Raw genomic sequence first — 12,707 nt, forward strand, 5'->3', positions numbered from 1 at the left:
GAAAAAAAAAAAAAAAAAAAAAAAAAAAAAAAAAGTTAACCTACTCACGGTGGTGCAGACCTGCAATCCTAGCTAATCAGGATGCTGGCACAAGAGGATTGGACGTTCACAGTGTCTGGACTGTGAAGTGAGTTCAAGGCTGGCCTGGACAACTCAGTGAGTTTTGAAAAGAGGCCCGGGGAATATCGGTGTTAGAGAGAGCACTTGCTTAGCATGCGTGGGATCCAAGTTCCAACCCCAGTGTTCCATGAGAAAGGAAGAAGAAAAGCTGTGGGGCTAGAGAGATGGGCCAGTGGTTAAGAGCACTGACTGCTGTTCCAGAGGACCAAGGTTCAATTCCCAGTACCGATATGGTAGCTCACAACTATCTCTAACTCCAGTTCCAGGAGACCGGATGCCCACGTCTAGCCTCTGTAGGCACCAGGCATACACGCAGTCAAAATACTCATATGTGTAAAATAACGATGATGGTGATGGTGATGATGGTGATGGTGGTGGTGGTAGTGGTGGTGATGTACCGTGCCAGTATTAGCATATTGACTTTGCTGGGGCCCATCCGACTGGCTACCTCTTGAACCTTGCCGTTTCCCCGAACTCAAATTCTTCTCTCAGCCCCTGGGCATTCTTTGAAAGGAAAAGCTCCCCCAGTGAGGTCTTAGTAATAAAATCTTGGCACAGAGTGTGGGCGTTAGAACACCAGAGAGACACCTTCCAGATCTAGACGAGAGTCCCATGGAGGAGTCCTTCTGTCACGACCAGTTTCTTAGAAAGAAATGGAGGTGACCTGCACTGCGTGTTCTGAGGTGTAGGTGTAGACAGGTCTCCTAGTGATAAGTCTAGAAACATGACTAGGCAAGATATGAATCTCCTGGGCCTGCAGTTGACGGGGCCCAGTACTAGCCCTGGGGACACAGTGAAGTGGGCTCATGTGCGTATGCGCATGCGTGCCTGCATGCGCACGTGCGTCTGCACGTACATGCCCCTCATACATTCTGGCTAGATGTACAGTTGCATCATCCCTTAGTTGGAACTATGGTCCTGCGCTTTTATCTTTGCCAGAAGGCTGAGAAGTGATACGGGTGGGTGATAGTCCTAACGACTCCGATGCTGGTATGACGCTTATTGCTTCTGTTTGCGGAGGGCTTTCTCTGCTCAGGCCACAACCACGGCTCAGATGGCAACTCCCTCCGGCTGTTCCCATGGTCCCCCGTCATTACTTGGCCCCCTGAGCCTGGCCTCCATGACCCTTGTCTTCCAGATCCTCCCCAGCCTGCAGGCCAGTGGTGCCATGCTGGACGTGGTGGACAGCTGTTCCATGCTCTACCGTCTTCAGATGGAAGGTAGCTGCTGCGTCCCTTCCCTGCCCCCCACACAACGAGGAAAATTGCTGATCCCGAGGTTGAGGCCATGGGATGAATGAGCCTGGCTGCAGCTCTGCATGCCAGCTCATGCAACTGCCTCCTTGCCGGTCCAAGGCAACAGGCCTAGCCTCGACTGCCCTTTATTCTATTCTCTCCTCCTTGGTGCGGTGGCCTTAGACTCTGAACCCTGCCATCCCCACAGCCCGCCCGGCAGACCTTTCAGGGCACCGATGGCACCGGGCCACTGGCTAATGCCTCTTTTCCTAGATCACAGGAGGTGAGAATTGTCCAACTCTGACATTAGCGGCTTCTCAGCCTATCACCCCAGGCTTCACAGTTGCCCTGATGGGGGCTGGCTTCCTGCCCAGGCTGGAGGTCCAGATAACGCTCCACAGAGAGATGCTGAGAAAGGCCGGGGGGATCCAGAATCCCACTGTGAGGGATGAGGAGGGGCACTAGGTGGCTGGCAGGCTGGAAAAAGCCTCTCACCTCGTAGGCAAGGATAACTGTTCTCATTTTTTATTAATGTATTCTGCATATACACCTGCATGCCAGAAGAGGGCATCAGATCCCTTATAATTAGTCCTGAGCCACTTGTCATGGTTACTGGGAATTGAACTCAAGACCTCTGGAACAGCAGCCAGGGCTCTTAACCACTAACATTTAAAACATGGGGTGTTGTTGTTGTTGTTTGTTTGTTTGTTTGTTTGGGGTTGGGGTTTTTTTTGGGGGGGGGTTCTATCAGGACGCTAAGAATAGTTTGATAGCTTATGACCATTTTTGTTTTTGGTTTTTTTTTTTCAAATCTGATTTTTACCTCATGGGTTTGCTGCTTTTTCTAGGTAAACCAGGAGACCATAGGCCTTGGTGGCTCTACCTACCTCCTGGCCTCTGACAAGGCTGGATAAGCTTCTGAAGGATGTGGGTGCAGAAAAACCAAGTGTAAGGCACACTACTGCCTCACACCAAGCCCTGGGCTTCTCTTCTTGTCCCCAGGGGTGCCCCTTGGCCAGCGGTGGCAGAATGTTCTACCTGTGACCCAGAAGCATACCCGAGACCACATCCTCCTGTTCAACGATGCTCACTTCCTGATGGCCTCGCTGGGTGCACAGGACCTCCAGATCACCCGGGAGCTGCTGACCACCCTGCAGGAGGCCAGCAAGTATGCCAGGCCCTGAGACCAGGAAGTCTGGGCCCAGCCGAGAGGGTGAATGAATGCAAGGGGCTGAGCCAAAGCCTGCTAGGGGCTGCTCTGCCTTCCTGTGGAAACCCGAGGCTGAGACCCTTCTGGTTAGCACAGCTTCGAGGCTATCCCTGCTTCTAGGTGGGTATCCCCAGGTGCGTGCCCATGCGGGCATGCATCTGATAGGTGTCTGACCTTCAGGAGATCCAGTGGGTATCCTCAGGACACAGAGCTAAGCCTCAGCTTCTTCATCTATTGGAAATGGGCACCTTCCAGGCTGACGGGTGGTCTGGGAAGGACAGGTTGCTGCAGACACGTTCTCCGTAGCCCATGGTAATGCTGGCTGTTGGTGTTCAGGCTTTGCCTGCATTGTCTGCAGTCCTGACCTCTTTGTGAGGGCTGTGCTGTTACGCCACTTTCCAGGTGGGCAAACTGAGGCTGGGGACAGGGAGCCCTCTCTTCTCCCTACATTGGGCAGAGAACCATCAGGCAGCTGTGAAAGGCCCTAACTGTGGGTCCCTCGCCCGGGTGGGACTTTGTGGAGGTGGGGACACTGAGCTTTGGTATTGGTGGCAGGTCTCCAGGGGAGAATTGCCAGCACCAGTTGGCAAAAGACGTTGGGCTGCCCCTGTGCCAGGCCCTCGTGGAGGCTGAGAACGGAAACCCTGACCGAGTCTTAGAACTCCTCTTGCCAATCCGATACCGAATTGTCCAGATTGGGGGCAGCAACGCCCAGGTGAGCCAGCTGTATAAAGAGAACCAGAGGTTGGAGTGATCGGCCCAGCAGCCAGGTGTCTCCTCTCCTGGGTGGTCGGTACTCATGGGGTAGGAGTATTCTTGTCAAATGCTACCACCAGGGTATGCTGTTGAGGGCGGTGATTGTCTAGGTGGTTCCTTTGGGTTGGGAGCCCATTGCCGGTCCAAGTGCCTAACTTGCCTAACGTCCTAGAGAGATGTCTTCAACCAGCTGCTGATTCACGCTGCCATGACCTGCACCTCCAGTGTCCACAAGAATGTGGCCCGGTGAGCACTTGGCCCTTCTTCCAGCCAGGCACGGGAGGATCCCTTGCACGTGGTCTCCCTGTGCACACACCTGCCTCGGCATGCACGCTTCTGCTTTTGGGGTCCAGAAAGCAAGAGGCGAGCTGGGGATCTGGTTTTCTTCCATTAGCAGGCTCAACTTGACAAAGGGGGACAGCCAAGCCAATGAGGGGGAGGAGGTTTGACATAGGGTTTCTCTGTGTAGCCCCGGCTGGAACTTGCTCTGTAGACCAGGCTGGCCTTGAATCCAGAGATCCGCCTGCCTCTGCTTCCCAAGTGCCAGGACCGTACCAGCACCCAGCCAGTGCTTTGCTTTGCCCAGCCTCCTGCCTCCCCAACTCACTTCTCAGTTTAGCCATTCTGAACTACACAGCGAGCCAATGCGCCTGCGCTGAACTACACAGCGAGCCAGTGCGCCTGCGCTGAACTACAGTGAGACAATGCGCCTGCTCTTAGTTCTTTGGCATGTGCTACGCCCTCTTCCTCTGGGACAGCTTGTCTCCTTTTCTTGTCTGCTCCATTAGACCTTAGCTTACAGTCTCTTACTTACCTGTGCTGGATGTGGGACGCAGTGCTGAGTAGATGGATAGAGCCCTTGACTTTGCGGAACCCATGAAAAAAAAACAGTTCACAAGCAAAATTCTGGACAGTTATATAATTGTGGTCAGGGGAAAAGGGTGGTGGTGGAGCTGGTGAGGATGTGGAGGACCATAAGGGTTTCCCATAGAGGTGTGAAGGGAAGGCTAAATGCCTGGTTAGGAGAAAAAGCGACAACTTAGAAGCTGGGGGTGTCTGGGCCACTCGATAAAGGATCTCCTGCAGCCCTAACCATTATCCTTACTTTCCCTGGCTCATCACCTACCCCGCCAAGGAGAGGGCTCCTGGGTCCTCATCCTGTGAGAAGCACTCTAGGCAGGTGCCCTGGGCGATAGGTCAGACGCCCACAGCAGTGCCAGGGGATGGGCAGGAACATTTGAACTACTTTGAACTCAGAAATGCCACGGGAACATGTCCCTGTTTTTGTTACTCCACATCTATATGCAAAGAGCCACACATGCGCCGCCGACAGGCAGTGATGGCGCATGCCTTTAATCCCAGCGGTTGGAGGCAGAGGCAGGCCGATTTCTGAGTCTCAGGCTAGCCTGGTCTACAAAGTGAGGTCCAGGACAGCCAGGGCTACACAGAGAAACCCTGTCTCAGAGAGAGTGAGGGAGAGAGAGGGGCACACGTGCTACTATAGAGGTTGAGCCTCTGGGGACCTGCTTTGGGTGGTCACAGTCAGGAGAACGTGGGTACTGGTCAGAGGAGGGGCCCGAGGGTTGAGCTGGGGAAGATTCTCGGGTGCAGCGTGGCGGCCCATGCTGGAGTAGATACTGTGTAGCTTGGGTCCTAAGCTGCAGACAGGAGGTAGTGCAGGGGTGAGAGGCGGCACAGCTGCCTGGGAAGACACTGCAGGGATGGGGCATCCTTCCAAGTGTTTGCCTCTGTATGCAGCCCATGCCTTTCAGAGGCAAGAACGCGCTGCTGTGGTTTTAGGTGGTTTGAGTGTGGCGTGGGGTTCCATGGCTGCATGTGTGTTCTCAAGTTTGGAAGTGTTGAGAAAAAGAGGGGTGGAGAGAGGAGAGCTCCTCCTGGGCCCCACCCTCAGAAGATGTTGAAGTTCTCAGGGGCCCCAGTTAGTGCTCTTCACAGAAGAACGATATAGAACAAAGCCACTCTGCTTAATCTCTCGTGCATGGTCATTTGCTTCCCCCCCCCCTCCCTTGTTCACACATCCAGGCAGTCTAATATGAAGCCAGGTAAGGCCTCCATCTTGGACTTCCAGTCTCTGGAACCTAGCTAAATAAAACCTTCAATTTTGCAAAGTGCCCAGCCTCACACAAGTTGTTTTAGCAGCAGAAAGTGGACTGATGCAGTCTATATTGGCTGGGGTGTGTTCTCCCGAGTCCTAAGCCCCAGCCCCTTAACATCACTTACTGCCCTCAGAGCCACCATATGTGTCTCTCTTAATCTCCTTGGGGTGTGACCAAAACAAAGCAAACACAGGTGACATGTGGTTCAGACACAAGAGTCGTGTGGGCTCATCAAGGAGGCCCCAGCATCCAGCCACAGTAGGAGATTTACCTCCTGATGGGTCCTGGTCTTGCTTTAGTTAAGGCTCCCCACCCCAACTCTTTCATTTGCTTTTCCTGGACCAGTCTCACATGTCCCTCTCATAATTCCTGGTCCCTCTCATAATTAGCCTTAGATGGTGACAGAAGCATGAGTTATGAGGTCTTGAGCCATGGCTTTCCCTAGGATAGACAACACCACCGTGAAAGGCCCACACTGGAGTCCTCAGCTCTAGTGTTTATCTCTCATGGAAAATCAGAGTACTGCCCAGATGGCTGGACCCATCTTGCCCTGGCCATTCATATTCGCACATCCTTCTAGAAGGTTCTATAACAGAAACTCTGTGTGTTTCCACAGGAGCCTTCTGATGGAGCGTGACGCCTTGAAACCCAACTCACCCCTGACGGAGCGGCTGATCCGAAGGGCGGCCGCTGTCCATCTTATGCAGTAGAAACCGCCAGGTCCTTAGCCTACAGCTCAACACTGACCTCCTGGTGTGAGGCTGACTGCCTCGTTGGGTTAGGGTAGGGTTAGGAAACAGCTGGGTCTGTTTATCAGAGGTTAAAGTTCAGTCCTGAGCAGAATTCTCCAAATCAGTAGTTTGTTCAAAATAGGGAACCCAAGTTAATTTTGAGTGATGTTCAGAATTCCTCTCAGGGCCAACATGCATTTTTAAGCCTCCAGAACCAAAGCATGGCTATCATTTTCAGGTGCCTTGAACATTGTATTTTCTTGTTCTGAAGCCGGCAGGCAGTGAAGAGATGTGGCCAGGTCAGCTGAGAGGTCTAGAAGTCTGTGTGTGTGCACGTGTGCGTGCACATGCGCACGCGTGCGCACACACACACACTGCACTAGTGAAACCTTTCCATTTAGTTTTCCTTATATTCTGCACAGGTCCTACTGTCCCATTTCCCTGGGGAGGATTCCAGAGAGCTGCCTGGGGTCCCAGTGAGCAGGGGCATTTCCTTTCTGGGGGAGAATATCTGTCTCGTTGGCTTTGGTTGTCAGCCCCAGACAACTGCACCTGCCACCGTCCCCAGAGACGAGGGGAAGGATCCCTTCTGCCTCCCTGGGGGACTTGGTGGTGCCAACTGGAGCTTCTCTTTAGACTTCACTTGGGAGTAAATCTTGAGGGATGTGGCTTCCTTGGCTAACTCCGATTCTGCTCCTGAGAGTGGGTGTGAGACCCTCAGCTGTCTTAGTCGGGGTTCTATTGCTGTGAAGAGACGCCATGACCAAGGCAACTCTTACAAAGGAAAACCTTTATTTGGGGCTGGCTGACAGTTTCAGAGGTTCTGTCCATTATCATCATGGTGGGAATAGTGGCAGCATCCAGGCAGGCATGGTGCGGAAGAGCTGAGAGTTCTGCATCTTGAGCTGCAGGCATCCAAAAGGAGACCATCTTCTTGCAGCCAGCAGGAGGGTCCCTTCTGCACTGGGTGGAGCTAGGCCCTTAAAGTCTAGGCCCTCAAAGTCTGCCCCCACAGTGACACTCTTCCTCCACCAAGTACACACCTCCTAATACTTGTCACTCCCTAGGAGGCAGAGGCAGGAGGATTTCTGAGTTCGAGGCCAGCCTGGTCTACAAAGTGAGTTCCAGGACAGTCAGGGCTATACAGAGAAACCCTGTCTTGAAAAAAAAAAAATCAAAAAACCAAAAACCAACTTGTCACTCCCTATGAGCCAAGTGTTGAGTCCATGGGGAACAAACCTATTCAAACCACTACACCAGCTTAGGGCTGTTTTGCTGTGGCAAATAATCAGATAAGTAACATAGCCATCACGAGGTTTAAACCCATCTCCTGCTTCTGTGACAGGGACATCCCTCCTGGAAGTTGATGCAGTTCCCACTTAAGTAGGGACTGATGGGCAGGTGGGGTGGGGAGTGGGGTGGAGGTCTCCAAACTGGTGATCTTTGCTTAGCCTGCTCAGAGTCCCTGCAGTCTGCTGAGGACTGGACAGGTTCTGGGCATTCATTAAAACAATTTAATTGATCCCGTTGACTACCGTCTCCTCTGGGAACCTCTGAGCAGCTCCCAAGTGCCAGGTTTGGGTTGCGTCCTAGGGAGATGGGCTTGTCTAATCTTAGCTGGATGAGGCAGCAAGTCAAGAAATTGTGTAATCGCCATAGGATTTGAAGAGGTACTGTCTCCATATCACGGAGCCTGGGGACAGGTGCCAAGGAGGAACCTCCTCATTAGTCCTCATTATGTATATGATTCCAAATAATACATGATTCACCCAGAAGCGGAGTCTTGCACTCTCTCTCTTTCAGAAAGCCTTCCACCCTGCCTGTGGGGTGGTGACAGTGCCTTCTCTTTGCCCCATAGCCCTTGGCTCTTGCCCTTGCTATTGAGCCACTTTCTGCTGTGATCTCTGGTCTGGAAGTGCGATCCCTGCATCACCCCGCCACCCACCGGCTTCCATTGAATACCTTGTCTGTAAAAGCTGGTATGTGTAGGCTTTCATGAAAGAAGGCATGATCTGCCGGGGACAGGAGACTGATTTAAAGGGAAAGGTGTATGCGTCTGGAGAGATGGCTCCAAGTCTGAGCACTTGCCGTTCTTCCAGATGACCAGAGTTCAGTACCTAGCGCCCACGTAGAGCCTGTAACTCTAGCCTCAAGGGACCTGACACTCGCTTCTGGCCTCTGTAGGCACTTGCATACCTGTGCATAGGCACACATCGACAAAAAAATAAAATAAAAATAGTTTTAAAGCCAAGAGAAAATGTAAATAGCAGTGAGTTACTATGGGTATGCTTTCCTGAACATCTACTATGACCTGATATGATACAAAGAGAAGTGTAGGTGAACTTTACTGCCCAGCGGATAGCCCCAGGGATGCAGGGATTTCATGCACAGGAGCTAAAAGCTTGGACCACAGATGTGCCTGCCACCGTGGTCCTGCGCGCCCCAACCCCCCCCCCCGCCCCCGGTGTGAGTCAGAAAAGCCTGGCCCTTAAAATTCCAGATACACAGAACTGGTCACCATCCCCAGCCGGTGGGAACCTTGGGTCCGACGAAGCCAGCTTGCCTACTGGTGAGCCAGACCTGGCCAATGTGTAGAGACGACATCCAGACTTGATGGCCTTCTTGATGGCTATCCAGGCCACCCCTGGACTTCCTTGAACCAACAGACCTTGAAGCCGGTTTCCTGCTCATTGCTACCTAAAGACATCTAACATATTGGCAGCTACGAAGTGCTAAGGCCGGCTCTGTCACTCTCCATTTGAGGGAAAAGGGAGGGCCTGCACATCAGAGTACAGGAGGGAGGCCTCAGGCTGCAGAGAGAGAGAGTACCCGGACACATGAGAAATACTGGAGATACCAGGACAAGCACCGGAGAGAGTCAGGACAAATTCCTTCCTAGCTGCCTGACCATCTCCTATGCCCCACCATCACCGCCTCAGTCCCTTTTGCTAGCACAGCCACAGGCGGAACGCTTAAATCCTTTCTGTGCCTCCGGAGGAGGAGAGTCATGGGAACTTCCGGTGGGAGTTTCCTGCGCCCAGCGGAGCCAATCCGTGGCGTGGAGTCCTGGGCATTGGTCTCGCACATCAGCACTCTGACTACATTTCCCAGGCTGCACCGAGAGTATCTCCTGTTTAAACAGGCCAATCGGCGGCCGGCGGAGTCCGGCGCCGCGTTTAAACCGGTGTGGGAGACCCAGCTGGATTTTATGCCTTCCCGGTCAGAGGCGAGGGGTAAGGAGTGGTCGTAGCGCTGGTCCCGGAGAGTGGGGAACCAGGTCCCGAGCCGCAGAGACCCGGGGAGGACGGGCTGTGGTGCCAGCTCTGCAGCTCAGAGCCGGAAATCCGTTACCCCGCCTCGGGGCGCACAGTCTGGGAAACCGGGAGCAAGTTGGGGCTTGCCTCTGACTTGCCTAATTCTCCGGACCCCTTGCTTCCTGCAGTGAACTCTGGAAGGAGGAGACGGCCGCGACGTGCCTTCGGCCAACCAGGGGGAGAGAGAGGTGAAGATGGATGCTGGTAGTAAGAAGGAAGGTAAATCCTTTCTGTTCGTAGGGCTGTTCTGGAGTGTATTCCTTTTCACCCCAAACAGAATAGAGACGGCTACAACAGATCAAAGAAACGAACGAATAGGTCTGGATTGATAAGCAAATGAATTTAACTGAAGCTACTTACAAGGACATTAGCAATTCATATAGCTACACCACCAAAGAAGCCCCTACAACATCCCCACCCACTTTTTAAAACCACTTATGTAATCTTAAGAAGGGCCTCCCCCACTTCCAGAAGGGCTTTAAGTGGGGGTCTTAATCTTGTGAGGGTCTCCTGTGGTTAATCACAGTTGCTGTGCTATCAAAATGGCAACAGCTTTCTCTTGCACTGAGCCCAGAGTCCCGCACTCCACCCATTCCCCTGGCGTTCATTCTTTTCATTCTTTTCTCCTCCTCTGACTTTGTTTGCTTTTTCTTGCTTGCTTGTTTTTTTTTTTTTTTTTTTTTGAGCCCTCACTTTGTAACCGGGAACTCACTCTAGTCCAGGCTGACCTTGAACTCACCGATAGCCACCTTCTCTTTGAAAAGCAATACTTACTACCGTGGTGGCTGCACACGCCTTTAATGCCCGAACTGCAGAGGCAGGCGGATCTCTTGAGTCTTATTTCAAGGCTAGTCTAGCCTGGTCGACAGAGTGAGTTCCAGGACAGTTAGTTTTCTTTGTAAACCTACACAGTGAGACCCTGTCTAAAAGAGGAGAGGAGGAATCTTTATGCTGACTTGGTGTGTGTGTGTGTGTGTGTGTGTGTGTTTGGGGGTGGTAACCAAGGTGCGCAAGCACCTGAGGGTCCCAGGGCTTGAACTCAGGTCATCAGATGTGGTGGGAAGTAACTTTGCTCCCTGAGTCTTAGAGAGTTGATGTGGGTTTACAATTATTTTCTCCCTTTTAGGGCTGAGCACTGGGCCTTTGTACCCTATCAGGTTAAGTATCCTCTTTGACACCTTAGGAGACTGCTTAGCACAGTGATGTCCATTATAAGAAGCACCTCTGACCTAGGCTGGCAGCCCAGTCCAGTAATTTATGAGCATAAACATAAAGGTTTAGAATGCAACTTACCAGGCTGTAACGTGCATCCTTAGTGGAGCCTATGACCTCCCTCCACCATAGGATTTTGTCCTGAATTACGCTATAGGTTCCCTCCGGTGAAGCAGACCTTAAGTACTACTGGGAAGTGGCTGGTCTGTGAGAGAGAGCTGAATAAATCCACAGTTGGATCAACCAAGGCTATGCTAGGAATATGGATAGGCAGAGCAAAATTTTTGGTTTTGTGTTTTTTGTTTGTTTGTTTTTTGTTTGTTTGTTTTGTTTTTGTTTTGTTTTTTGGAAAGGGACCCGAGGAGCAGTGGTACTCTACAGACACTCGTTTGTCTCCACTGTGAGTTTGAACCACCTTTGAACTCATCGCTGATAGATGTCTCATAACTGAATTCCAGGCTAGCTAAAGTAGTTGATCTTTAGAAGATAGCCTGTGCCTGAAGGTGGCTTAGCCTTCTTGGAAACCCTAGATTCTATCACAGAGGTAAGGCTCTGTGCTTTGATGGTGGATCAGTGCACTCAGAGTGGCTCCTGGAACTTGAGAGTGGAAATGGGAAATAAGAAGGACTTGCGGTGCCCATGACAATTGATTGAATTCAGGCAACAATCCATGACTTTACCGAGCGTTTCATAGCAGCTGTGAAACCAGTGCTTTCCTGTTTTATGTTACCCTAAAATGACAGTGAACTTTTTCTCCCCATCCCCACCCCAGACTTTCTTCTTTTGGAAGATGAAAAGTTTGACTTCGATCTTTCCTTGTCTTCTTCAAGGTAAACATGCGTTTTCTTCCCTAACCCCTGGCATAGACAGGTTCATCAAAGCCCCTCGCCTAGATGCTGGTGTGATTCAGCCCTGATAATCTTTTTCTTTAAATGCAGCACAAATGAAGATGACGAAGTCTTTTTTGGGCCTGTTGGACATAAAGAAAGATGCATTGCTGCCAGTTTGGACTTAAACCGCCGGGTTCCTGGGCAGCCTCTTGCCCCGGGCTCTGGCAGCCCTTGCACCTTGAGCCCTCTCACTGGGGAGAAGTTTGTGGAGGTGTACAAAGAGGCCCACTTACTGGCCTTACAGTTAGAAAGTCACAGCCGAAGAGAGGTGGCCCAGGCTGCCACGCCCCAAAATCCTGTGAACCAGGGCAAGGAAACGTTTGTGCAGGACTCACAATTAAAAGTAAGCCTCTTTGAAAAAGAACAGAAGAGAGACAAAAGTCCCATGTCACTTAAAAGAGAGACATTCTGCCTGCCATCCCTGAGGGTGCAACCGCTCATGGGGGAGCCCCAGCTCCTGGCTTCTCCAGGCCTGCTTAGCTCCCCTGTCCCAGTAGGCCCTGCTCAGACCCAGAGCAACCAGGGTCTGCCCTGTTCCTCTCAGCCGTTGCCAAGAGAATCAAGTACCTCCCAGCCTCCAAGTCAGGCTGGGCCTCAAAAGAGGATCACCAGCAAGCTCCAGCCACCCCGGGCTTTGCCTGTGAGAGGAAGAAACCTTCACCTGGCTACAGAGAAGGTAAACCCACACATAGTACAGTTGCGGTAGTACACAGCCTCCTTGCCTCTCTTCAGCCCATGCCCTGCCAGGGAAGCCTCTTGGGAGGGGCAGCGCTCTAAGGACCGGAAAGCCCAGAACCAGGATCTGGACAGCGAAGGCAGCAGTGATGGGGAGCTGCCCGGGCCGGGCCCCTCTGGGGAGCACTGCCCCTCACATTGAGCTCTGGCTGTTCTCTGTGGCTGGGACTTTATACTTCTTCTGCCCGGGCATTACATGAATGTCAGGGAAATGGCAGTTGACCGGTTGTGGGAAACTCAGGGCCCTGGAGGCCTAGTTGGGGGTAGGCAGAAAGGCAGATGTCAGAGTAACTTACTTCCAGGTTTGCAGAGGAGGGAGACGGAGGTCTCCCGAGAGGAAACACAGAGTAAAGGTGCGCTAGAGTGTAGGGCCAAGCAGCCCCATAG

The 12,707-nt window shown here is 52.2% G+C and overlaps 2 protein-coding genes across 2 annotated transcripts in view; both read left to right on the plus strand.

Moving 5' to 3' along the window:
- The window catches only part of Ttc38 (tetratricopeptide repeat domain 38), a 24,860-nt gene extending 18,020 nt beyond the window's left edge, over positions 1–6,840 (plus strand). Inside the window, exons 10-14 of the mRNA XM_021183614.2 lie at positions 1,259–1,340; positions 2,358–2,523; positions 3,121–3,280; positions 3,494–3,567; positions 6,055–6,840. Coding sequence (XP_021039273.1) covers positions 1,259–1,340; positions 2,358–2,523; positions 3,121–3,280; positions 3,494–3,567; positions 6,055–6,148 — 576 coding nt within the window. The 3' untranslated portion in view covers positions 6,149–6,840. The remainder of the gene's footprint in view (positions 1–1,258; positions 1,341–2,357; positions 2,524–3,120; positions 3,281–3,493; positions 3,568–6,054) is intronic.
- A 1,823-nt stretch (positions 6,841–8,663) lies between these two features.
- Gtse1 (G2 and S-phase expressed 1) overlaps positions 8,664–12,707 on the plus strand; it is a 17,975-nt gene continuing 13,931 nt past the window's right edge. Inside the window, exons 1-4 of the mRNA XM_021183470.2 lie at positions 8,664–9,402; positions 9,612–9,702; positions 11,468–11,525; positions 11,634–12,261. Of these exons, the coding sequence (XP_021039129.1) occupies positions 9,678–9,702; positions 11,468–11,525; positions 11,634–12,261 (711 nt within the window). The 5' untranslated portion in view covers positions 8,664–9,402; positions 9,612–9,677. The remainder of the gene's footprint in view (positions 9,403–9,611; positions 9,703–11,467; positions 11,526–11,633; positions 12,262–12,707) is intronic.

Source organism: Mus caroli, chromosome 15, assembly GCF_900094665.2.
Source record: "Mus caroli chromosome 15, CAROLI_EIJ_v1.1, whole genome shotgun sequence".
Classification (NCBI taxonomy): domain Eukaryota; kingdom Metazoa; phylum Chordata; class Mammalia; order Rodentia; family Muridae; genus Mus; species Mus caroli.